Genomic DNA, 26,284 nt, shown 5'->3' with positions numbered 1-26,284 from the left:
CAGTACTGCCCAACAGAATACACATGAGACTCTCAATCTGTGTTAAGACATCCAGTATTATAACAATCAACATTTTGATCAGTCTATTGATTGCTGTTGTGACCATACATTATACGTTTAAGTAACATAATATCATATTGAGTAAAATAGCATAATATATTTTGAGAATACACAATAATATACCTTATACTTCTGGACACTCCAGGTAGGTTGCAGTTCTGGAAAATGGTGGCACTGGAGACTAAATTGTTCCTAATTCTTCACCTTAATTCTTAATTCTTTTGCAGCTGACATTTGTCTTTTCTTCTCCGCCTGTTGTTTTCTGAGCATGCTGACCCAATGAGCATTTTGCTGTCCAATGGTCATGCCCTAACTTTGCAATTTCTGTAACGCATTAGTGTTGAATATGTCTCCTGGGAATTTAATAATTTTTGACTTTTCAGTCTGAGTTAAAACTTTTTTTGGGTCATTTTATCTGTTAAAGAAAACATTCCTAATAACTATGCACACCTGAATACAGGAAGTTTTTTACTTCCAGCCTTCATGGAACAATTATATATCACTTATAAATGATTAAATACAAAATTAATAGTAGTTATTAAGAGTGATGTGGATTGGAATTGGTAAAATGTGTTTGGGAAAAAAAAATGTGACCAGAATGTCAACGTGCCTAATAATTATGCACGCAGTGTAGTGGTCTCCTGGAGCCCGCCTAGACAGTGTTGTCTGCCCTGTTAGGGTTTTTAAGCAGACAACCCACTGTAGGCGGTCTTGGCAAATCACAGCGGGTTCCCCTTCCTAAAAACATGGCTATCTGGAGATAGCTATGTGCTACCTTGGTGATTGCTCCCTGCTTAGGGTTTTAGTAGCAGTCTTCTTGAGCATTTGTATAGGCAGTGCTGTCTCCCCTGTTAGGTTTGCAAGCACTCTGTGAGCGGTACAGGGCGTCAGTGGCTTAGGCTCTTTCTGAGGGAAGGTTTGGTGTATGTCTGTCACTTCCTTGGTTCTCTCTCACCAGGTCAACGGTAATACGCAGCGGCATGGCATAGTTGACAATTTGTTCGCCAAAGTGTCCGCTATAGAAAACACAGAGCGAGTTTCCTAGAAGGGGAACAGGATGCTGCTACGTTTTAACACATGCATCAGACACTGGTCATGCTGGCAGCAGAAAAGTGTCCGTTATAGGACGCAGTGTCTTATTCCCTCTTGATGAACCATGGTTACATTCGTAACCTGAGACGTTCTGTTTCATGTCTTATTCTGCTTAAACTGTCAAATACACACAAGTTTAGGTTAAAAACACACATAAGTTACAAAAGCAGCCAGTTATGTCTGTAAAGGTAAACAGCTGGGAAAGAAATTGCATGTTTATATTAGATCTGTGTGGCAGCAGCATAATACAGTAAATAAATTATTAAATCCACTGCTCTCTTGTCTCCTCTGAGGCTGCCAACGTGCAGCCAACGACAGAACAGTTAGCATGCTTTGCTTAAACTTTTGCCATGGCGTTAGAATTGGTACACCATAATCGCTTATGAAAACAGAACGGCGGCACCGTGGGTGGACATGTGCAGATTGTAGTGGGATTTATTTCAAAACACTATCTGTTTTACTCAGCGAGTATAAAATGAACCAGTGCCACTGTACATTAAATGGTCAGAGATGAGGGGTTGCAGACTGCAACTAAATGACTGAGCGGTTTTAATTAAACCGTTAACTCAAAACTGAATTCAGGACTGTTTTGTAGATCTTTTTGACTGGTCATTTGTCACAATTGGTTTTAAACAAGTTGGTTTTAAAGTATTGGCTTAGATTTTTATCTTTTGTCACATTGCTATTTGAGTTGCTGCATGCAGCCCTGCATTTTACTAATTTAGCCTTAGAAAGTGTTTTGTAAATGAAAATTGCAAATCAGCTTTATAAATTGTGTATGAATTTAATTCATAGGCATTAGGGATGTGACGAGATCTCGTGACAAAATCCTTGTAAAACATTTTGCAGTGTTTACATTAGAGCTGCACGATAAATCCTTAAAATATAGACATCTGGATTCAAATACCCACGCGATCTTATTCCTGAATGACAACGATTTAGCTATGTCTATTAGGACTGTTTCACATCGTGAGTGTCAGTGGAGCGTGAGAAGCACGTGTCGCCCATGTCGCCCATGTTAATGAATCAGAGGGTCGGGGTAAATGTGAACGCAGAAAGAGCAGCACAAACAGTCCTTTCAACCACATTACAATCATTATTTCTGTGTTACAGACATTTAAATAACAGAAGTACTGGGATAAAAGTTTATAGTTTGGGTATAAACACTAGCGATCAAAACGAAACTATCCTGTATGTATAGTAACGCTTAACCTCTTCCTCCAGGAGGTGGCGACAACTGCCCGTTTAAAAAAGTATGGCATTGAATCATTCATTCAGGAGATTTCAATAGTCAAACAAGTCTTAATGAAGCGAGACACTGACTCCTTTTTTTTTGTTTGTTTGTTTGTTTGTTTTTTAATTTTGTTTAAATTAATATATGATTTTAAAAGACTTAAGCAATGAACAGTTTGTCAGAACCACTAGTAAATTGTTATTTTGTTTAGTTTTCTAAACTTTTTTTCTCCAGAATCGTGAGAGAAGCATGGTCTCCATTTTATTAAAAACTGGGATTCTCAATTAATCCAGAATCGTGAAGCTCTTGTTTAAATGTTGATTATTACTGCCTATAATTCATTAAAATGGAAGTTTAATTTCATAAAGTTCAAAATGCACCTAATTTTTTGCATTTTGTCTTTTTCAGTTGAATAAAAGACCATTTTCCCTATATATTTAATCATCGAGGATTTCTTAAGAAAAGTTTAAAAATCTCGTCTCATCTCGTTCTCGTGAACCCAGTCTCGTGTCTCGTCTCGTCTTGTCTCATGGGATAAGTGTCTCGTCACACCCCTAATAGGCATATTAAATAATTAGAAGAATTACTACCACTTAAAGAAACAGAATGGTTAGAACAAGATTTTTATTATATATTTTAGCAAAACAAAAAGAGAGACGTGGAGTATGACAAGAAACAGATCTTGCCAAAATGATGTTTAATACATACAATACATTTATCCCCCCACCCCACCCCACCCCAAATATTTATATGTATGTGTTAATCAGTTACATAATGGTAATACTATACAGGTATGTACTAATCAGTGACACAAATGGTAAGATAAAAACAGTAAATATTTAATAGCTGTCATAGAATTCTGCAAAATCAATAAACACAAAGGCATTTTAATAAAGAATGTCTTGTAAAGGAGCTTTTGTTGAACCTTTTATTTATTCTTGACTCATCAGCTGACTGTTTTTCTTTCTTTTTTGTTTTGATTTGTTTTGTTTTAACTTAAATATAATTGTAAAATATAATTGTAAATTTCTGAAACTCCAACATGCAGTAAAAAAAACAATGTCACTACTTGTTAATGCCAAGTCATTTCTATAGGCCAGCATTCTCCAGTCACACTGGGAAGAGACTTATGTTAAAATTTCAGACAGCAGAGGAATGTGGGTAATTGAAGTTGCCTTAAAAGCACTTTAGGTCTCCTCATCAATGGCGCTTTCAATCTTCGAAAGAAATAAATACCATTTCTTTGAGTCCTTGGCCATGAATGCATAAAGGAATGGGTTTAGAAAGCTGTTTGCGCACGCAAGAATAACACATACATGTAGGGCCATATAAAAGCCAGGGTTGTACTCGTGTCTGTCCAACGCTAAAACAGAAACAATTTGAAATGGTAACCAACAGATGAAAAAAGCTGTGATCAGTAATGTCATGATCTTGAAGGGCTTGGTGAATTTGGATATTTGGTTTGCTCGAAGTTTACAGATCAAGATGGAGTAACAGATGAAGATGGTCAGGAATGGAATCAAAAACCCAAAAGTAAAGCGGATGAACACGATGGTTTTGTGGTGATCCTCATAGTCCTGATAACATATGACTGTTGATGCATTATAAATCTCTCCGAATTTGGCTGATGGAATACTAAGCAAAGAAGACATGAACCAAGCCAACACAACAACTAAAGACGCCTTCTGCACGGTGCGCTGATTCTGGGCCCAGACAGGAAACTTGACGGTGATGCAGCGATCCACAATAATGATGACCAGGATGAAAATACTGCTGTACATATTAAGGGTCATAACAAAAGCAGTGAACTTGCACATGAAGAGCCCAAAGTTCCAGCTGTTCTTAACTGTGGAGTCAATGGTGAAAGGGAGAGTAGTGCAGAAAATGAAGTCAGACAAAGCCAGACTCAGGTACCAGGTGGTGTTCACTGACTTCTTCATCTTAAATCCTGTAATCCAGATCACCGCACCATTTCCAATGATGCCAAGAAGGCATATGATCACATTAAAGATGACTGTGATTACACATGCTGCTTCCCTGCAGTGCTGAGGATGCTCTTCTTCTGTTTGATCGGTATAATAATATGAATCTGTCTTTCATTATAACTGAACAGGAAGCAGAGATCTGTAACAGAAATAAGCAATTTATCCAAATATATATTTTTTGTAAAGTCATTTTGCATATTTCTGAAAATGATTCAAGTGGCTGAAACAAAATCATGGCACTGTTACCATATAAGCAGTTCAAAAAGTCTCTGATTTAACTGCTTTTTAAGATTGCAACCCTGTTTTCAGCTTATGCAGGTTTTGTTTTTTGTTTTTTGTTTTGTTTTGTTTTAAAACAACCTAATTTTCATTTGCAGGAGGTCAGGTCACTTATAAAAAATCATTTCAGTAGTAAAATAACATACTAAATTCTGCATGATGCATACAATATATTTCCAATCAGTCCTTTTCTGACAGGTACAACTGTCAAAAAAGCCAGTAAAAAGCACAATGCTAGAAGAATTCTTCTGTAGCTTCCCTTATGTTTTCAGGTAAACAGCTTGCACTTTTCTAATAATCCTTTTGACTTTAAATTCCCTTGCATGCATGCCTGTATGTATAAAGGAAATTGCCTAATTTGTTGCTTAACCCTTGAATGCCCTCAAGGCATTTTTGCCTCCCTGAAGTTTTCTCTGAGTGATACACAAAAATAATGACTCATAACTCCAAGACTGTAGCAAGGAGAATCAAAAGGTTGATATCGTTTGATAGAAAACTTTTTTCCGGGGAATTCATTTGTTTCACTTAGACATTCTCCTACTGAGAAATAGTTGATGGTTTCCCTGTCAGTCTTATTTTACATTTAATAGTGGTGATAGAATAAAGTATCCAAGAGTTACAACATTTTGGAACAAAAGTGGCACTTTTGTTGTAATAACGTTTAGTCAAAGCCCCATTTAACACTTGTAGTACACATGAACCCACTAGTGTATGAAAGATGGGTTCAAGTGATATAGAAATACAGAGATTGTATGTTAAAAGCACACTTTTATTTCATATTCATGGTGTCCCAAATTAGCACATTTGAGTACACTGGGATGTTCTTAAGATAATCTTATTTAACATAATAATTTTTAGTATACTTTATTAAACACAAAATTAGTGTGCGAAAATAGAGCACTTTAAGCACATCATGGAAGTTAACATGTTTTTCACCTGGAACAAGTGGCATGTTTTTCGCATTTAAAATTTAAGTACAACTTTAACCCTCTGGTACTGTTCATTTGACTCAAATTCGTAACATTCCAATTAATTAGAGTTTTTTCTGTTAAATTTCGAAACTTTTTTTTTTCAGTCTAAAATGACCAAACAACACCAGAGGGTTAAGTAAAACTTTCAAAACTGATAACTAAGTTTGTTAACCCTTGTGCATCAATTAAAAAAGTTACACTTAAGTCCTTAGTGGACAAAAATGTCCATGTCAAAAAAAAATTAAAGCTTAAGGGCACAGACTTCAGTTTGGTCTCATTTTAAAGAAGACCCATGGCAGATTAATGTTGAAGTAGAAAAAGTTTAAAAAGTAAAACCAAAACAAAGTTTTGAAATTTTAATTTTAAGCATTTTAAGTTTATGAAAATGCTTCATGAACAATATTTTATATAAAATTTATATTTTATGAAACATGTTGAACTCCAAACTTGCTAGAAAATCAAAATTATAAATCTAAACAGGTTGTTTTTTGAATTTAAGGTTGATATCTGAAAAAAAATAGCTTTCAGTAAGATTTTGTTTGGGCTCAGTACCAGATCTTTCTCATTAGATGGCAGCAAAACTGCACTGGTGCATACAGTAGTTGGATTTGAGATTTGCAGTCCAGTTTTTCTCTCTCAGATATAACAAGAACACACACACACACACACACACACACAATATTTTTTATGACACACATACAAACCAAACTCTGACAGCCATACTAACACACCCACACAATTATAGCTGCATTATTTATCCAACTGGCTCTATAATATGCAGAAGCAAAAAACAGGATGGGCAAATCTAAAAAAAAAAAAAGGCACCATCTGGTAAAAAACTGTAAACAATTTAATTTTGAAGCCATGCCAACGGAATGAAAGTCTATTAACAAAAATTGCACCATTTTACAGTTAAATGGTACTGTGATTAAAAATAGCAGTTTTAATCTGTTTCAATGGGGACATTTTTGTCCTTAAGGTCCTGAGAGGACCTATTTTTGTACCTAGTGCAAAATAGATTTATTAAAGAAAATGGGGATGAAATAGTAAAATTCTAATAAAAAATACACACCTGTGCCAAAATTTATGCAGCTGGCAATAACACAGGCAAAATGATAAAAAAAAAAATATCTGAAAAGAACAACAGTGTCCAAAAGGTCACACAAGGGTTAAGTGAGGAGGCTGTAGGGGAGCGTGGGGCACAACCTAACACTTTTTGAATTTCTCAGTTTGTGTAAGTCCACGTGGGGTTCAGAGTGTAATTTTTTTTTTATACAAGTCTCATACTTGTCTAGTACAAATATGTCGCTTTGTTTCATAATTACAGTGTTTAGCTTTTTTGTTATTTACCTCAAAAGAAAGGAAGTGAAATGTGACAACCCCGTAAGTGAGTCTATAGGACAGTTTAAAATGTTATCTGATCTAACTAAAATATTTTGTCAATAAAACAAAATTATTAACTTTTTCAAATAAAATAATGGTGTATTTTAAGAATTAAAAATCTAATTTAAAAATCAAATTTTTGAGTTTCACATTAAACACATCCCACCACGCGTGTGTCCCGTTCATAATCCACCATAAGGAAATAACGAGAAGAATATCGAAGTGCAGTAAATGGTAAAACAGTTTGCACTGCAAACCAGTGTGTTCATACTTAAGATAATACATTAAAATAATATGGTAAGACACACCAGTTTGCAATATCAAGCAGCAAAACAAGCTTTTTGTGCAGCTAAAAATAGCTGGAAGTAGATGAGACGGGAAGCCAGACACAAAAATTTACAAATGGCTGCACCCTCTTATATGAGAAAAATAAGGTGGATACAGTATAGTTCAAAACAATGTGAGCAAATAGATGAAACACATTCAGACATTCAGAAAAACAATCCCCTCCCTCCAAACACAGCTCTCATAAAAACACGAGACACATAAATGAGCCAAAATACTTTTTTTTGGATTCTTATTAAAATCCATAAAAGTAAATAGTACAAATTTAATCACTAACGTCATAGAATAGCATAGTTTAATAATAGCGGGGCACACTGTGATGCAGTGTTACAATGTTCCCAATCAGTGCGACTGGAATTTAAATCTAGTGTCTTCTGCTGGTATCCGAATAATTAATAAACTATCTGAACTGATAAATACAGATTGGAGATTAAAATAATAGCAGATTTGCCTCATTTTAAATGAATACCAAAAACTGAGATAAAACATTATCTTAAGCCAGAAATGTACTTTTACTATAGTAAAATAAATATTCAGGGATATCTTCAAAAGGAATTTTTGTACACTTTTTTTCTCTGTATAGTGTTTCTACGGCAACTAGTAAATACTGTAAAAAAATGTTAGCATGTGGAAATATTTAAACCACTTGTGTTACAACTAACCCCACGTTAGTTTGTGCCCTGCGCTCCCCTAATGTTTTTCATTTTGTATCATATCTACCACCTGTAAAAGTGTTTGGAATCTTAAATTTGGAAAATTTGCTGTCTTTAAAATTGGACTGAACTTTACTGTATGATCAAATACACATATTATTATTATTATTATCTTTGATGCATTGGTTCCGATGACATCTAAAGATTACTTACCCCACAGTGATGGTTGCAGTGCTTCAGAAATCTTCTGCTGCTGAATTGTTTGCTGATACAGAAAGTGTAGACTGAGACAAATATTTTAAATCCTAGTTCCTCTGTAAGATGGAAAGAAATTTCTGAGAAATGAGACCGTTGACGGCCACATCCGGGAGAGAACTCTCTCTTTTACAGTGCATTTGAAACCGCAAAGACTCCAAAGGTGGAGCAGCGTTAGCTGATGCACAAAGTGACCTGGAAAGATTTTGAAAATAAACATACAGAGATAAAGGTCATTCAGAAAGAGGTTTTCTGGAAAAAAGTACATATTATTCCCTCCGGTCCGCCAACACTTTTTGGCCTATGCATACTAGCTTGCTTGACTTACATTCGTTACGCACATTTACCTGTTACGTTAAGTGTTTCCTGCATGAGGTACTTTGTGTTGTGGCCATGACGTTCACATGTGCATGAAACCTACTACATTGGTACCTCAACGTTTCACAGACACATCGTGAAACATTGCAAAAATAGGCTGTGAAGTTTGAATAAAATTTTAATTCAATAAGAACCTGGTTAAAGATAAATATCAGTGTCTTATTCAAATTAAGTGTTAACTATTTTCAAGTGTTAAAGTGCTTGAGCCTGGCCCTTTTTGCCTCCTGAACTGTAGCCCTCTTGCTTTCCTGAGCATTGCCTAAAAGATGGCAACCACACTCAAGACACCTTCCTCTTGCAAATGTTTCCTCTGATGCTGGGCCTTATCTGTGATTCCTGCAGACTGGATGTTTCGGCAGCGTCTGCGGTCCCCAAACATCACCTCTGATTATCTAAACATTTCTGTTGCTGACTTCTTCCTTGAATGTAGGTTAATATGTCCATGCCTGTTCTTCTGGTGTTGATTATATTATTAATCAAGCTAAATGATGACTCCACTACAGGACCATGGAAGAATGAGAGTGCTGCTTTCACCCCTTAGTTGAGGTCTGGAGAACTCTGTTTTCATCACGTTGTTCCACCACTCCACCATGTTCTCTCCATCCAGGTAGAGTGGCCAGACAGGTCCACATTGTAACTGATGATTTACATCACTCTTTCCTAGTAAGGTGTTTCATCATAAGGGCCAGTTCCTTGAGGCAATTAACAGTCAGTGAGTCACCCCTTACAGAGGGATCCAGTGGCAGACTCTGAAGCGTTGGACTTTGTAATGGGAAGCTTCTTCTGTAGGTAGAGATCACTTTCTCAGAGAACACCTTTAGTAGGTGCAACACAGTGAGCTTCATTAGATTTTGGGCAATGACAATGTCATTATGGCTTCATACAGATTGTTTTGAATGTAAATGGAACAATGACTTGGTGTTTTAAGTGAGTTAAATTATAGTTCAAGGTTACAAGTATGGTGCTAAACATTAGTGTGTTGTTATCCAAATGTTTATGGAGCTTGCTGTAAACACAGTAATGAATCATTTCTACATGTATGGCTAAAACAATTACCACAAAGAAAACACGCTAAATTGTTTTTTGCAGAGTACTAACTGCTTGTGTTGGATTCTCAGTTCTGATTTTATCTGCTTCTTGTTCCACATAGATTTCTCTTGCAGGCAGCATCTTGTCTGTTAAGTCAAGCTCTACAGTTCTTTGGGATGCACACTGCATGTTCCGTTTTGATGAACTAGGGGTGTGTGAACTAGGGGTGTGACGAGACACTTATCCAAGACGAGATTTTTAAACTTTTCTTAAGAAATCCTTAATGATGAAATATATAGGGAAAATAGTCTTTTATTCAACTGAAAAAGGAAAAAATGAAAGAAAATGTAGTTGCATTTTGAACTTTATGAAATTAAGCTTCCATTTTAATGAAATAATATGCAGTAATAAAAAACATTTAAACAAGAGCTTCACGATTCTGGATAAATTGAGAATCCCAGTTGTTTTTAACCAATTAGAGACCATGATTATCTCACGATTCTGGAGAAAAAAAAGATTAGAAAACTAAATAAATTATCATAATTTACTAGTGGTTTTGACAAACTGATAATTGCTTAAGTCTTTTAAAAAAAAAACATATATTCATTTAAACAAAATAATAATAATAATAATAATAATAATAATAATAATAATAATAAAACATTCAATGAAGGAGTCCGTGTCTCACTTTATTAAGATTTGTTTGACTATTGAAATCTCCTGAATGAATGATTCAGTGACATACTTTTTTTTACCGGGCAGTTGTCGCCACCTCTTGTCGGAATAGGATATGCGTTATTATACATACAAGTGTTAAAGATACTTTTGTTTTGATCGCTACTGTAGACAATAAGTGTTTAGACCCAAACTATAAACTTTTATCCCAGTTCTTCTGTTATTTAAGTGTCTGTAACACAGGAATAATGATTATAATGTGGTTGAAAAGACTCTTTGTGTTGCTCTTTCTGTGTTCACATTTACCCCGACCCTCTGATTCATTAACATGGGCAGCGACAAAACGTGCTTCTCACGCTCCACTGACACTCGCGATGTGAAACAGTCCTAGTAGACATAGCTAAATCGTTGTCATTCAGGAATGTGATCGCGTGGGTGTTTGAATCAAGTTCTCGATATTTTAAGGATTAATCGTGCAGCTCCAATTTAAACACTGCAAAATGTTTTATGAGGATATCGTCAGGAGGTCCGACTGCCCTGGTGAAAAAAACAGCATATGCTGGTAGCTATGTTTTGATGCTGGGATGCTGGTTAGGTATGTTTTGATGCTGGTTTAAGATGGTCTATGCTGGTCCTTAGCTGATTTATGCTGGTCCTTTGCTGGTTTATGCTGGTCCTTGACCAGCATCCCAGCATCAAAACATAGCTACCAGCATATGCTGGTTTTTTCACCAGGGTGGTCTCACGAGACACTTCGGATCTCGCGAGATCTCGTCACATCCCTAGTGTGAACACTCGTCGTGCAACTTGTGGACTACAATCTGGCTACCTTGTGAGAAAAATAATTTATCTTATTAGTTAATTAATGTCCATTATGCCTCTGATCTACAGTACCCAAAATGAGGAGGGCTAACTACATTTGCAATTCTTCTGTTTCTAAGGAACCATCACGTATTCCTTCAGGTTGGCCAGCACACTCGTGTAGTGACTAAGTTGATGTTTTGTAGTGGTGTTCTCATGCCACACTTTTCATATTTCTCTTCTTCCGATCCCTGCCTTGCTGTGTCATGCCTTGGAAGAAAATAGACCGTCTTTTAACATTTTTGTTGAGATCATCATAAAAGGACTGAATCCTTGTCTGTGCTTTCTCACTGACAGCCAGATATTTGTAAAGCTCCTCATCACCTTTATCCATGAAGCCAAAATACAACGCAGGAAGCAGCCTGTGTGTACTGAGAGCCACATCCTACTGAGAGCCAATGGTGAGAAACAAATCTCCGTGGGTTGGAGGCAGGGATGCCCATAAAGTTACATATTTCTTTGAGGTACATCCTGGTTTCAAGGCCATTACCTGTGTCCATCGTCATACTTACCATATTTGAACAGGGGATTTTATTGTCTTTGAAAAATTGGACATCAGACGTTTCAAATTGGCAGCACTGACCTTCATCTCCTCAGTAGACCCCAGGTGTTCCACCACAACCTTTTATCCAAATTTTCATGGTAGTAGCTCACCATCATAGTGACGACCTTTTTGTTGCTGTTACTGGTGGACTTATCAGTGTTAACAGAAAATGACCACTTTCTTATGTTGCTTAACGTTCGCTTTGAAAAGGTCATCGCTATGCCGTAGAACATCATGTACATAGCAGCTGTGTGTGACAGCTTCATGCGCTGCACTTCCACCATGCGCTTCCACCATGCCGCAAAGTGATAAGCAGTGCAAGACGCTTGATTCAATCAGATGTGACACCGAATTGTGTTATACAGTCGTGTGATATGAGAACATTAAAGGTTCTGTAGTGATGTTGGCTGAAAACGCCAATACATAACTAAAAGCGCTTGTCAGTTCAGCACCATAGCAATTTAACCCTCCAGGCAGCTACACTCTACAAATAGCTTATGGCAGGGCCGGACTGGGACAAAATTTCAGACAGGGAAATCTCACACTGGCCAGGCCATCCTGTACACCAACATGAAAATTGGAAACCACGGACAACAATATATTTTTTTTGTATGGCCATCATCATCATCACATAAAAAAGTTTAAATCCCTAGGCTGGGGCCACGCAAAATAATGAAAGGTTATCTCTTGAACTTCCATTTTCCTTTTTAGTCTGTTAGTTTTTCCACTAATTTTCTTAGACCTGCCACTTTTAACATCAACACATCTCCACCTTGTTGCAAAACATCCAATCGTTGCAGGCCTGCCATGTAGTGGCGTTGAAATATCTTTGCATGGGCTTGCGTTTCCGGTCTGACCCATTCGCATGCATATGAATGAAAGTCATTGGAACGAAAAGTCTAGTGTGATCGCGGTTTACACGCAGTTACTTGTCAGCTGTATGCGGTTTTTTTTTGTTGTTTTTTTTTTTTAAACATGCATATAAGTATAAACATATGTGGTAGTAACCTTAGAAAACAATGTTAGAAAACATTTGTACTTATATTCCTGTCACAATATACAAACAAACTTTGTCTGATGATGTCCATTTAATGAAATATCATGTGGTGCAACCATCAAGAAACTACCATTTTGGGACTTTTGTGCTGAAATCTATTTAAAGAGAGGACATTACATCATATACCAGTTTGCCAAGGACCCATGGAAGCATCAAGCAGGTTCGCAACTCCCTTTCAAATTTGGAAAAAAATAACCTTTTTAATGGCTGGTATGTAGTTACCATATTTGGATATCACCTCAGAAAACAATGCACATTAAGTTATTTCTAAAATTATGAATTTATTTTTATTCTAAATTTCATAATGACCTTTTGTGGGAACTAGCTTGTTTTGTTTAGGTGGCCAATTCTGTGCCTGTAAATTTTGACTGAATTTAAAATTATCATGTGGTGCCACCAAATATTATGTGGTGCAACTACTAATGCTCATTGGGTCTTAGAGACCTTTGCTTAGGTAAAATGACCCTCACTTAATAAGAATAACCTGCTGAAGTGTTGTGAAATACATGAAGGCTGATTTAGACAGACTGATACAACATAAAAAAATTGTCTTCAAGAATCTGGCAGTTTTATGAGTTCATTTTTCGCCCATCTCCTTTCCTAAAAAGTCTGTCTTGCAGAGATGGACTAAAAATGGACTCCCAAAACTTACTGCCAGATTCTTGAATGTAAATTCTTAAAGGGGTCATCGGATGCCCATTTTCCACAAGTTGATATGATTCTTTAGGGTCTTAATGAAAAGTCTCTAATATACTTTGATTAAAAATTCTCAATCGTTTTGTAAAACAACACCCTTTTTACCTTGCCAAAATCAGCTCTGCAAAAATGATCTCATTCTTAGGGGTTGTTCCTTTAAATGCAAATGAGCTCTGCTCAACCCGCCCCTCTCTTCTCTCTGTGGAAAGACGGTCTTGTTTACATTAGCCGCATTTAGCTGCTAAACTTCCTAACTACCACGCAACACCAGCAACACAACACCTCAATCGCTCAATCAGGGATATTCTTGTCTAACTTACATCCCTGCTCTGGCATCAAAACATGGAAAGTTACTGAACTGTGACAGCTGGTCTGAGATAAGAGCTCATGTCAATCAACTATTGTGGGAGCGGCCTCTGTCGGTGTGACGCCACACCTACAGGCATCTGAGAACGGCTCGATTTGAAAAAGGGGATATTATTTTTACGGATTAATTAAAAACCACTGCATGGATTTTTATCATCATAGGGTAGATTTGTACATACACTGCCAACACACAGTAATCTTCAAACAACATGAAAAAGTGAACTTAGCATCCGATGACCCCTTTAAAAGAGTGTTACAAGAGGATGTGGTGCTGGTCCTTCAAGAGTCTGTCTTATCTGTCTAAAAAGCCAATAGAAAATCAGTCTTCATGTATTTCACAACACTTCAGCATGTATAGACCTTTTCCTGAATGCAGAAGTCATGCATAACTCTTAACGGAAAGGATGCTTTGCATTTCTGGTCTCCAGTGTTTTTAGTCAAATTAGTGTATATTCCAAACTGATAATCTAATGTTAAACCTATTAAAATGTTTTTAAAATGCACATGGCTCCATAGCGCCATCACTTTGGAATATTGCAATGACCGTCATTTGTCAATGCCTCACTCCTCAAAGTTTAATGAGTATGTAGTAGACACGAAGCTGCCGACCTTAGCTACTTTAAAAACAAAGGCGCTATTTGAATGGGTTCCTGTGGGGACTGGAACAGAAGAGCATCCAATCAAAAGATAGAATTCATAATGGCAGGGTCATTTTTTAGGATTTTCTTTAACTTAGCAAAGTCTCTGAGAATATACCTTATACTTCTGGACACTCCAGGTAGGTTGCAGTTCTGGAAAATGGTGGCACTGGAGACTAAATTGTTCCTAATTCTTCACCTTAATTCTTAATTCAAATTAATACCTAAATAGGGACATACTAGTATACTTAAAGTATGATTTAAAGTAGGAGATATTTAATTTTTTAATATTTTTTTTTCTTTTGGACTACAACGTTTGTTATCCGCATGCAGTGATGTCACAACACGGTCCATTAGAATATTATTAAATTAAATCCCGCCCACGGAAATTCGAATTGTTGGAGGGAGGGTAGGGACGAGGTGGGGGATTAGCCTAACTTTAGCGATACAACCCGAGAACTGCTTCAAGGAGCCACAGCGCGGCAGTTGTTTGCAATCACGTGATTCTGAGGACGCGCGAAATGCAGATGGAGGGCAGGAAGTGATTTTTCTCTATAGGAATCAGTAGCAGAATCTCAAAATGACTATGTTTTCAGTTGTTTCTGGAAATCGAAAAAAAGCAAGGGAAAAGTGACTTGTAAACCTGCGTCTGCGGTCAAGAGGAGAGTTAGATGAGTTAGATAATGCTTGCGTGTGCGAATGGTTAATAAAAGATATAATAATATTAAGATATAAAGAAATATATAAATAGACACAGGGTGAGACAGTGAGAATTCACACAATGCTAAATGCCACACGTACATACAATGCAAATAAGATATTTGCAGTTGATTACAATTGAACCTTGTGAGATTGCGATAAATTGAAGTGAGTGACAGCTTTTTAGTGACTATTTGCTCACTTTCTAGGCTATAATCAATTCAGAATTTGAAAAAAAAGTTCATTTTTGCGCTATTTGCTCGCTTTCTATAATCAGTTCGGAATTTGAATAAAAGTTTCGCTTTACGTGCTGCTAACAGGACCAATGGCCAAAAACCCTGTGCAGCAGTAGTTTCAGGAGTAACATATATCCTGCATCCTTCATATAAATGTAGGAATCACTTTCGAAAGAGTTTGTTTGCTCTCAGGCTTAGTTGCGTAGCTTATTTCCACCGCCTCGATGACGGGTAACATGAGGCAGCTATTTCAATTTAGTTGAAAAATCACTCCTCTTCATAACATAAGGATCACATCCCACATATGTTGTGATTTTCTGTTTATACATTTCCCTTGTACAGTACAGACTTTCCTCCATCTCATCCGTTCTGCTTTTCCAGTCACTCCTGAAAGTTCGCTTCAGGGTTCGGTGCAGGGTTTTGTGGCTATTGGTCCTGTTAGCAGCACGTAAAGCTAAAATTTTATTTAAATTCCGAACTGATTATAGAAAGCGAGCAAATAGCGCTTCCATAGTCACTAAAAAGCTGTCACTCACTTCAATTTATTGCAATCTCACAATGTTCCGTTATAATCAATGACGCTCTCGGAACTACAAATATAATAGCTTACATTGTGTCTACGTGTGGCGTTTAGCATTAGGTGAATTCTCACTGTCTCACCCTGTATATATTTATAGATTTCTTTATTAATATCTTAACATATTATATCTTTTCTTAACCATTTGCACACACAAGCATTATCCGACTCTCCTCCTGACCACAGACGGAGGTTTACAAGCCACTTTTTCCTGCGCTTTTAAGTCAATTTCTCGCCTTTCCCCCCTTATGAACAGCAAATTTTCATACATGATAAAAGATATTTTGTGGTTTCTCGGTTTGACCGATCTGAGCATCCATAAACAACGCAAAACAGACATTTTTGAGTTTCTGCTAGTGATTCCTATGGAGAAATATCACTTCCTGCCCTCCAGCTGCATTTCGCGCCACGGCAATGACGTCATGGGCAAACAACCTATTGATTAGACTGGCTGCTTCAGAGCTGTACAGAGGGTCGAAACACATGCCGAAGCCGCGATCTACTCCGGTTGCCGCGTCGGAGCTGTTCACACCTGCGTTCACACCGCCGCCGGCGAGAGCGTCAAAGTGGCCGGAAGTCATTCATTTTCAATGTGAGCCGGTGTTCTGACAATTTGTGCTACCCTGTCAGATTTTGCTACCTCCCATTAAAACAGATGGTAGCATAATTCGACAGCGAAAAATGCTACCTATCAGATTTTGCTTCCAGCATGATATTAATATTGTGTGAGGCTTTATTAACGTGTACACCTACCCCAACCCTAAACATAACATTACAGTATGAAAAACACAGTGTTGGTAGCACAATCTGACAGGTAGCATTATTTGTTAAAACACCGGCGGAGAGCTCCGACAAGAAGCGGCGCGGCGCGTTTTGGGCGGTGTGGGCGTCTGGGAGAGTTGAAGTCAGGTCAACTTTATGGTAATGAGCTATGACGCGGTTCGGCGGCAACCAATCGGAATGTAGAAGTCCACCCATTGAGAGGATTCCAGAGAACGCAGTCCTGTAAAACTTTGGTTCCGACCACATCAGTTCCCAAGCAAATGATGCGTGGACCAAGGTGTCTGAGATTGTTGATGTTCCTGATGTGCATTAACGTTATATATTTTTTGTAAATAAGCGAGAATTGCATATGCTAACTTTAGTGCCAGAGCATGCAAAACAGTGTCGCTGCTGAAAAATATTTCTGACATATCAACACATGTTGGATTAAACGAAAAATAGGTGTTGTAGAGAGCTGCGGCGAAAATTTTTACATCTGATGGAGACGAGGTGTATGTCACATATTTTAAAATAAAACCAGTCACCTCTGCCTATTTTTTTTCTGCAAGTAAAAACAAAAGTGTTCTATACCTGGTTCTATACCTGCTACTGTCCTGCATTAGCCAAATCATGACAGTCCAGCACATCCAGACATTTGTGAATAAATCCAAATATTCGCTAAAAACACCCAGTAAAGACGCCGGTGTTGAGCCTGCTACGCCCGCGCCTGCTCAGTCCTCCTCCACCCCAGATGCTGCCTGTTCATGTCAGAGATTGCGGAGAGTCGCGTCCGGATGTCAGTAAATTAAAAGCTTGCGTATATACACGTGTATAACTAATGCGTATACCCACTTCTACAGGCACCACTACACCACTGCATGTAACTACAATTAAATTCAATTTCTTACATTCACTTTTTAAAAACATCTTGTGGTCAGTCTGCACAAGATCAAAATGCTTGTTTGCTTTGCGGCCGCTTTAAATACAAGACCAAGCGTTCGATCGTCAGAGCGTCAACGAATCTTTCTACAGCGTTGCTGGCAGAGCGGCCAGAGCGAATTTTGACGCTCTCGCCGGCGGCGGTGTGAACGCACAGTGGCGCCGCAGATGTGTGCAGTGTGCGGTAAGAGATTTGAAGAGTTCAGATGCAAAACTAGCTAAAAGCCATCTCGGTCAAAAATGAGACAATGATACTGAGTGAATGCTCCTGACACATATTATACGTCCATCAAATACTTTTTCTTCAGTCTTGCAAAAATACCAGCCTCAGCCCAATCAGAAGTACCGGTACTTACATAGAAACCTATACATCTGAGCCTGATAAAAATGTATTTTTTAAAGAAAGACATCAGATGGATTTAACTGGTTTTGCATCTGAACTCTTCATTTATTCATCATACAGTGTAGATAGCAGTGTATAACGCAAGTGTTTTTAAAAATGCATAAACTTGCTCTAGAATAGCCTAGGCTAATCAGTGATGATGTTCTTTGATAATGTTAGGCTGCTTTTAGCCTTATGCTGGAACTGGAGTTTCGGGCAATGAAACTAAGTAATTAAATACATCAACACGACAATATCATGTATTGGCGATCTCACAGGCTAACGATAGGACCCAACACTACTGCAGTGTATTATTTACTCACCCTTCATGGTGTATATGATGAATGCAACCGGAGTTATATTAAAATATAATAATATTTTAAACTTTGGCTTAGATTTTTATCTTTTGTCACATTGCGACTATTTGAGTTGCAGTCTGCAGCCCTGCATTTGACTAGACTTAGGAAGTGTTTTGTCAATGAAAATTGTAAATCAGCTTTATAAATCTATGAATACGAAATAAAGCATAAATTACCAAATACATGCAAATGTGTTTTTGTAATGCTTATAAACAGGAAGTATTGAAAGATAGGAAGTACCACACAAGGTTTACCATATCAGAAACAAATAATGCTGACACATCTTTTTGAATGTATTGTGTATGGATTTAATTTATAGGCATATTAAATAATTTAGAGAACTCTTACAGAAACAGAAACTCTTACAGTTAGACCAAGATTTTTTTTAAGATTTTTTAATACATATTTTAGCTAAACAAAAAGAGAGAGATGTGGAGCATGACAACAAACAGATCTTGCCAAGATGATACAATACAATAAATTTACCCCACCACCACCCTGTATATTTATATGTATGTGTTAATCAGTTATATAATGGTAATACTACAGAGGTATGTATTAATCAGTAGCACAAATGGTAAGATAAAATAGATCATTAAACAAAATGGCATTTTAATATACAATGTCTTATAAAACAGCTTGTAAAATATACTTGTGAATTTCTGAAACTCAAACATGCAACAAAACAATGTTACTACTTGTTATTGCTAAGTCGTTTCTGTAATACAGCATTCTACAGTTACACTTGGAAGAGAATTAAGAGGAATAGTCTGTGACTTGTGATAAAATTTCAGACAGTAATAGAAAGTCAGTTATCCACAGAATTGGTAATTGAAATTGCTCTAAAAGCACTTCTGGTCTCCTCATCAATGGCACTCTCGATCTTTGAAAGAAAGGAATAGCATTTCTTCTTTGAGCCCTTTGCCATGAATGCATAGAGGAATGGGTTTAGAAAGCTGTTTGCACAGGCAAGAGAAGCAGATACTTTTTGGGCTGTGTGAAAGACAGGGTCGTGCTCGTGTTTGTCCAACTCTAAAACAGAAACTATTTGAAATGGCAACCAACAGATGAAAAAAGTTGCGATCAGTAATGTCATGATCTTGTAGGGCTTGGTGAATTTGGACATCTGGTTTGCTCGAAGTTTATGGATCAAGATGGAGTAACAGATGAAAATGGTCAGGAATGGAATCAAAAACCCAAAAGTAAAGCGGGTGAACACGACGGTTTTGTGGTGACCTTCAAAGTTGTTATAGCATATGACTGTTGTTGCATTATGAATCTCTCTGAATTTGGCTGATGGAATACTAAGCAAAGAAGACACAAGCCAAGCCAACACAACAACTAAAGACGCCTTCTGTACAGTGCGCTGATTCTGGGCCCAGGTGGGAAACTTGACAGTGATGCAGCGATCCACACTAATGATGACCAGGATGAAAACACTGCTGTACATATTAAGGGTCATAACAAAAGCAGTAAACTTGCACATGAAGAGCCCAAAGTTCCAGCTGTTCTTAACTATGTAGTCCATGGTGAAAGGGAGAGTAGCACAGAATATGATGTCAGACAATGCCAGGCTCAGGTACCAGGTGGTGTTCACTGACTTCTTCATCTTAAATCCAGTAATCCAGATCACTGCACCATTCCCAATGATGCCAAGACAGAATACAATCACATTAAAGATGACTGTGATTACACACGCTGCTTCCCTGCAGTGCTGAGGATGTAATTCCACATGAGAAGGCTCTTCTTTTGTTTGATTGCTTAGGACTTCTAAAATATCATCATAATTATATGAATCCATGTATTCCATTATAACTGAACAGGAAGCAGAGTTCTGTAACAGAAATAAGCAATTTATTGAATATATTTAATGAATTTCTGAAATTGATTCAAGTGACTGAAACAAAAACATGGCATTATTACCACATAATTAGTGGAAAAAGTCTCTGATTCAGTGGCCTTTTAGGATTGCAACCCTGTTTTCAGCACAATGCAAGTTTTGTTTTGTTTTGTTGTGTTTTGTTTTAAAGCAACTGTATACAATATTAAACATAAATGTTTCCATTTCATGCTATGTACCTGTCAGGATTGTGTTTGGTTTGTCTTGGTTTTCCTAGTGTTTTTCCCTTATGGTTCTTGTTCTTTTGGTTTGCTCCGTTTGCTCCCCCTTTTGGTTTAGTGTATTTGGTTTAGTCCTTGCCCATATTTGTACTTCCCCTCGTTTGCTCGTTTGTAGCCACTCCCCTGTCTCTGTGTATATATTGTCCTCAGTCTCTCACTCCCATGGTCCGTGATTAATGTTCCTGTGTGGTTTATGTTCCTTGGTTTTGCTTGTTTATTTGTTTTCAATAAATTACAGTTTATTTATCTTTCCTTCAAGTTTTATCTGCCATCTCCGTCTCCACCAGCAGCGTGACAGAATCACGGACCGAACACTAAAGATGAACTGGGCTGAGGAATTCCTCTGGGATCTCCAGCAGGAGGAACGGCCATTGGAGGAGTTTGTGGAGGATTTTTTGAGCATTTCCCATCTGGTAAGCTGGAGTGATTCGATGTTAAATGCTTGCTTTCGGATGGGACTAAAGGATGATTTTCTGTTCAATTTAATAACTGATGACGATTGCCGCAAACCCCTAGCGGATTTTCTTAATCATGTACTGAATCTCAGTAATTCCAATTGTCATGTTGTTGTGGAGGATTCCTATCCTCCTCCCATCCGAAAGCATGCAATCACTCCAGCTCACCACAAGCCAGTGTCCTCCACCTCCTTCTCCAATAAGCTTGATCCCTCCATGCCTTCCTCGCTTCCCCAAGTCTGCCTAAGCTCCACCAGAATCCTCAACCCAGTTCCACCGGCGGCCGCCACGCCAGCGTCTGCACGCAAGATGGCCGCCACGCCAGCGTCTGCACGCAAGATGGCCGCCACGCCAGCGTCTGCACGCAAGATGGCCGCCACGCCAGCATCCCCGGCCAAGATGGCCTCCGTTCCTGAGTTCCCGGCCAAGATGGCCGTCAAGCCTGAGTCCCCGGCCAAGATGGCCTCCGTTCCTGAGTCCCCGGCCAAGATGGCCTCCGTTCCTGAATCCCCGGCCAAGATGGCCTCCGTTCCTGAGTTCCCGGCCAAGATGACCGCCAAGCCTGAATCCCCGGCCAAGATGGCCTCCGTTCCTGAGTTCCCGGCCAAGATGGCCTCCGTTCCTGAGTTCCCGGCCAAGATGGCCGCCAAGCCGGCCGCCAAGCCTGAGCCCCCGGCCAAGATGGCCGCCAAGCCTGAGCCCCCGGCCAAGATGGCCACCAAGCCTGAGCCCCCAGCCAAGATGGCCGCCAAGACTGAGCCCCCGACCAAGATGGCCGCCGCACCCGAGCTCACTGACCAGCCAGAGCGCCCTCAAGCAACCGCGCCGCCAGAGTGCCCTCAAGCGACCCGCTCGCACAGAGCCTGCTCATCCAGTGTCTCTGCTGGAGACGCCCAGCCCTCCAGAGTCTCCGCTGGGGTCGTCCAGCCGTCCAGAACCCGCTCGCCCCGAGCGCCGTCCAGGGCCCGCTCCTCAAGAGCTTCCTTCAGAGCCCACGTCTCCTTTGGCACTTCCTGAGCCAAGTCAAGACACAGCTCCACTTCCTGAGCCAGGTCAAGACACAGCTTCACTTTCTGAGTCAAGTCAAGCAGCGCCAGCGTGCACCCCAGAGCCCGAGCTACCTCCAGTGCACCCTCCAGAGGCTGAGCTCACGTCTGGGGTCAAGGCCGCTCCTGAACCCTCTATCGCCGGAGAAGCTGCGCCTATGCCTCCTGAGGTGTCAGCCCAGGCTGTAGAACCTCATAGGGAGGCGGCGTTAACTGTTGAACTCTCTGCTTCTCCCCTTCCTCTGTCCACCTCCTCTATCCCTGCTCTTCCCAGGTCCCGATCCTTGACGCGGTTGCCCGCACAGCCCTGGAGGGCCCCAGCGCGCCTTCCAGCTCGCCCACCAGAGCCGGAGCTCGGTCCAGCTCGCCCTCCAGAGCCGGAGCTCCCTTCAGCGCGCCCTCCTGAGTCGGCTTCTCCTTCAGCGCGCCCTCCTGCGCGCCCTCCTGAGTCGGCTCCTCCTTCAGCGCGCCCTCCTGCACGCCCTCCTGAGCCAGCACCTCATCCAGCGCTCCCTAGGGCTGGCAGAACTGTAAATTCCCCCAAGAAAATTTGGGGGGGGGGCTACTCCCCTGTTCAGCCATGGCCTCCTGAACTGTTTACCCGGCCATGGCTTCCCGGACCCCCGGACCCGCCATGGCCACAAGGACTGTGTGCTCGGCCATGGCTCCCTGAATCCCCAGACCCGCCATGGCCAAATGAACTGTGGACCCGGCCATGGCTCCCTGAATCCCCAGACCCGCCATGGCCTCATGAACTGTGTGCTCGGCCATGGCTCCCTGAACTCCCCGATCCGCCATGGCCCAATGGACTGTGTGATCCGCCATGGTCCCCTGAACTCCCTGATCCGCCCTGGAGGCCGTCCCTATATCTTGTGTCGCCTGTGTCCCTGCCTACCGGCCTCCAGAGCGCCCACCCACCCACCCCAGTGTGTGTTACGGCGCGAGTCGCGCCTTGTGAGGGGGGGGGAGGGGGTAATGTCAGGATTGTGTTTGGTTTGTCTTGGTTTTCCTAGTGTTTTTCCCTTATGGTTCTTGTTCTTTTGGTTTGTTCCGTTTGCTCCCCCTTTTGGTTTAGTGTATTTGGTTTAGTCCTTGCCCATATTTGTACTTCCCCTCGTTTGCTCGTTTGTAGCCACTCCCCTGTCTCTGTGTATATATTGTCCTCAGTCTCTCACTCCCATGGTCCGTGATTAATGTTCCTGTGTGGTTTATGTTCCTTGGTTTTGCTTGTTTATTTGTTTTCAATAAATTACAGTTTATTTATCTACTCCGGTTTCCTTCAAGTTTTATCTGCCATCTCCGTCTCCACCAGCAGCGTGACAGTACCAGAGTTAACCACTAGCTAATTTTTTATTTGCAGCAGGTCACTTTTAAAAAATCCTTTCAGTAATAAAATAAAACAACAAATTCTGCATGATGCATACAATAGGTAGAACTGTCAAAAAAGCCAATAAAAAGCAAAATGCTAGCAGAATTCTCCAATATTTCCCCTTATTTTTTCAGGTAAACTGCTTGCACATTTCTAATAATCCTTTTGACCTTAAATTCCCTTTGATAGGTTACATGCATGCCTGTTTGTATAAAGGAAATTGCCTAATTTGTTACTTAACCCTTAAATGCCCTGAAGGAATTTTTGCCTCCCTGAAGGTGTTTTTTCTGAGTGACATACACAAAAATAATCAAATGACTCAAAACTCCAAGACTGTAGCAAGGAGAGTCAAAAGGTTGGTATCGTTTGATAGAAAACTTTTTGTATTTTTAGGGGGAAAAATTCATTTGTTTCACTTGGACATTCTCCTACTGAGAAATAGTTGATGTTTTCCCTGTCATTCTTATCTGACATTCAATTGTTGATAGAATAAAGTATCCAAAAGTTACAGCATTTTGGAACAAAAGAGGCACTTTTTGTTGTATTCAAGTTTAGTCAAAGCCCCATTTAAGACTTGTAGTGCACTTGAACCTACTAGTGCAAGATGGATTCAAGTGTACTACAAGTGGTAACTACATGCATTGTTTATTTTAAATACAGAGATTGTATGTTAAATGCACATTTTAGTTCATTTTCATGGTGTCCCAAAATAGTACATTTGAGTTCTTAATATAATCAGTAAAAGTACTAAAGAATCATTTTTAGTATACTGTTTTAACCACAAAATTAGTGTAGTGGAACAAGTACAACTTTAAGTAAAACATTTAAAACTGATAACTATGTTTGTTAAGTGAGGAGGGTGTAATTTTATTCATTTTGTATTATATCTACCACCAGGGGCGTTTCTAGGATTTTAAAACATCCGGGGCTGGTGCCAAAACATCAGGGGCTAGTGGTAGTGGGTGGGAGCTCGCATCATGCTCACATGAGATTTTGTTAGACACAAGTGGTTGAACCTGGATACTTCTAGGTGGGTCCGGGGGCATTAAACTGGGTGTTAAAGACCTTGTCACACTATTAACAATAGTAAATAGTAATCACTGCAAATAGCAAACGTATCAAAGTATTATAACAAAATTATAGCATTACAAAAATATGTTAGACCAATAAAATAATACATTTGAAAATGTATTTATAACTGTAACAAATATAAAGTTGCATGCAAAAATAGGGCCCTATTTTTTTCCCCAAATTCTGTTTTATTTTATTTTTTCCAAATTTTGTTTTCATTTTTCTGGTCTTCTTTTTAATGGTCAAATTTAACTTTATTAATCAAAATGTATTTAATTATGTGTAATTAATTAAAACCATGAATCTTATACAATTTACCGTCAATTTATCAAAAGTTAAGAAAAATAACATGTTTAGGAACTAGGTTTAATTTTTTTTCACCTTACGTTTTATTGTTACCAAATATGTTTTAGCATGTCTGTTTATTTGAATGCATAAAAACAACTTTTATTTATTTTTACAATAGTCTTATGGAATTCTGTGTTGTGTATTTTTCTGGTTATCAGATGAAGGTTTAAAATATTGATTTAATTGATGTTTTAAAGAAAATTATATTTTATTTTTGGCAAATAAAGGGGATTTAATATTAAAATGTTAAACATGGAAGAAATATTGTGTGAAAAAAAATACATTTTTATTAATTAATAGTAGTAGTAGTAGGCACGTACATTATACTGAATGATTAATAAAGTTAAACTGAACTTTTATGTTGACGGGTTGCCAACTTGCCACGAATACCTAAATCCTTTAAATTTCTGTGTATATATTTGACGCTTGTTTTACTCAAATGAAACAGTGAAATGCTCATGAAGTGACTCTCAGAGCAGTTCTGGAGATGTTGTTAACGTGTTTACACGCAGAACATGCAGGATTCATATTTAAATACTCTTTTGCGGCATAATATTTACAGATACTAGTCCATATCGCTACTTGATTTAAGTTTAATGACCAACTTTTGATTAAATAATTCAAACATTGTCAAATTCCGTGGAAAACATAGGGCCATACAAAAAAACATTCGGGGCTGGAGTAAAAACTTTCGGGGCTCGAGCCCCGAATGATTAGCCCTAACGACGACCTGTAAATGTGGTTGAAATCCTAAATTTGGAAAATATCTGATTCTACTGCAACATAGAAGTGTTAATTGCATGCGTCTTATTTCTTTTGCTGCTCCGTCTTTAAAATTGGACTGAAAACAAGTAGTTCACTGTATGATCAAATACACATATTATTATTATCTTTGATGCATTGGTTCCGATGACATAGCTTACCTCACAAAGTAGCCTAACCTCACAGTGCCGTTTGCAGTGCTTCAGAAATTTCCTTTGTTCTCGCACAAAACCGGACGCGCGCTCTCAGATTCACACTGCTCTCGCCCAGAGAGAGTGCGCGCACTTAAAACTTGTCTCTCCTCTCTCTCAAAGTGTGCGTGTAGAATGTGTTCCCCTTTAACACATGGACTCTGCCAGTCACCCCCGTCATCCAGCGTGAAATGGACTCTTCCTGAACATTCCATCGGAGTTTTGTGAAGTGACGGAGAAGAGAGCAGGTGGATGATAACGGGAAAAGTAGATTAGTTAAATATTGTAGATAGTTTGTAGTTTGAAATATAGTGTAATAATCCAATTCGGAGGAGTTTCAGCGATTGTGCGTGTGCGTGCATCACACTGTGAGTAACAATATAATTATTGAGCGTTCTCAGTGATTGTATAGATAGACGCCATTCCGGCTGTATAAATGTTTACCCTTCAGTATTGTTTATATGTT

The 26,284-nt window shown here is 39.0% G+C and overlaps 3 protein-coding genes across 3 annotated transcripts; 1 reads left to right on the top strand and 2 right to left on the bottom strand.

Moving 5' to 3' along the window:
• Positions 1-3,129: 3,129 nt before the first annotated feature.
• Positions 3,130-4,482, bottom strand: LOC127161945 (chemerin-like receptor 1; the record flags this gene model as incomplete). The annotated part of the gene is made up of 1 exon (XM_051104720.1): positions 3,130-4,482. A coding segment is annotated over one exon (909 nt), but the record flags the coding sequence as incomplete, so codon positions are not given.
• A 14,567-nt stretch (positions 4,483-19,049) lies between these two features.
• On the bottom strand, positions 19,050-25,923 carry LOC127161946 (chemerin-like receptor 1). Its single transcript, XM_051104721.1, has 2 exons — positions 25,789-25,923; positions 19,050-20,289 (listed from the first exon to the last, which is right to left on the bottom strand). The coding sequence occupies exon 2, from the start codon at positions 20,263-20,265 to the stop codon at positions 19,264-19,266; it is 1,002 nt and encodes a 333-aa protein (XP_050960678.1). The 5' UTR covers positions 20,266-20,289; positions 25,789-25,923; the 3' UTR covers positions 19,050-19,263.
• LOC127161947 (uncharacterized) lies at positions 20,897-22,660 on the top strand. The gene has a single exon (XM_051104722.1). The coding sequence runs from the start codon at positions 20,897-20,899 to the stop codon at positions 22,046-22,048; it is 1,152 nt and encodes a 383-aa protein (XP_050960679.1). The 3' UTR covers positions 22,049-22,660.
• Positions 25,924-26,284: the final 361 nt, after the last annotated feature.

The sequence above is a fragment of the Labeo rohita genome, unplaced genomic scaffold, assembly GCF_022985175.1.
Source record: "Labeo rohita strain BAU-BD-2019 unplaced genomic scaffold, IGBB_LRoh.1.0 scaffold_783, whole genome shotgun sequence".
Classification (NCBI taxonomy): domain Eukaryota; kingdom Metazoa; phylum Chordata; class Actinopteri; order Cypriniformes; family Cyprinidae; genus Labeo; species Labeo rohita.
The sequence above is the reverse complement of the archived record's forward strand: the minus strand, read 5'-3'. Positions and strand labels throughout refer to the sequence as shown.

What these genes read in the sequence shown, in the direction of transcription:
- LOC127161946 (XM_051104721.1), bottom strand. Translation starts at nt 20,265, where the DNA reads ATGGAATACATGGATTCATATAATTATGATGATATTTTAGAAGTCCTA.
- LOC127161947 (XM_051104722.1), top strand. Translation starts at nt 20,897, where the DNA reads ATGAACTGGGCTGAGGAATTCCTCTGGGATCTCCAGCAGGAGGAACGG.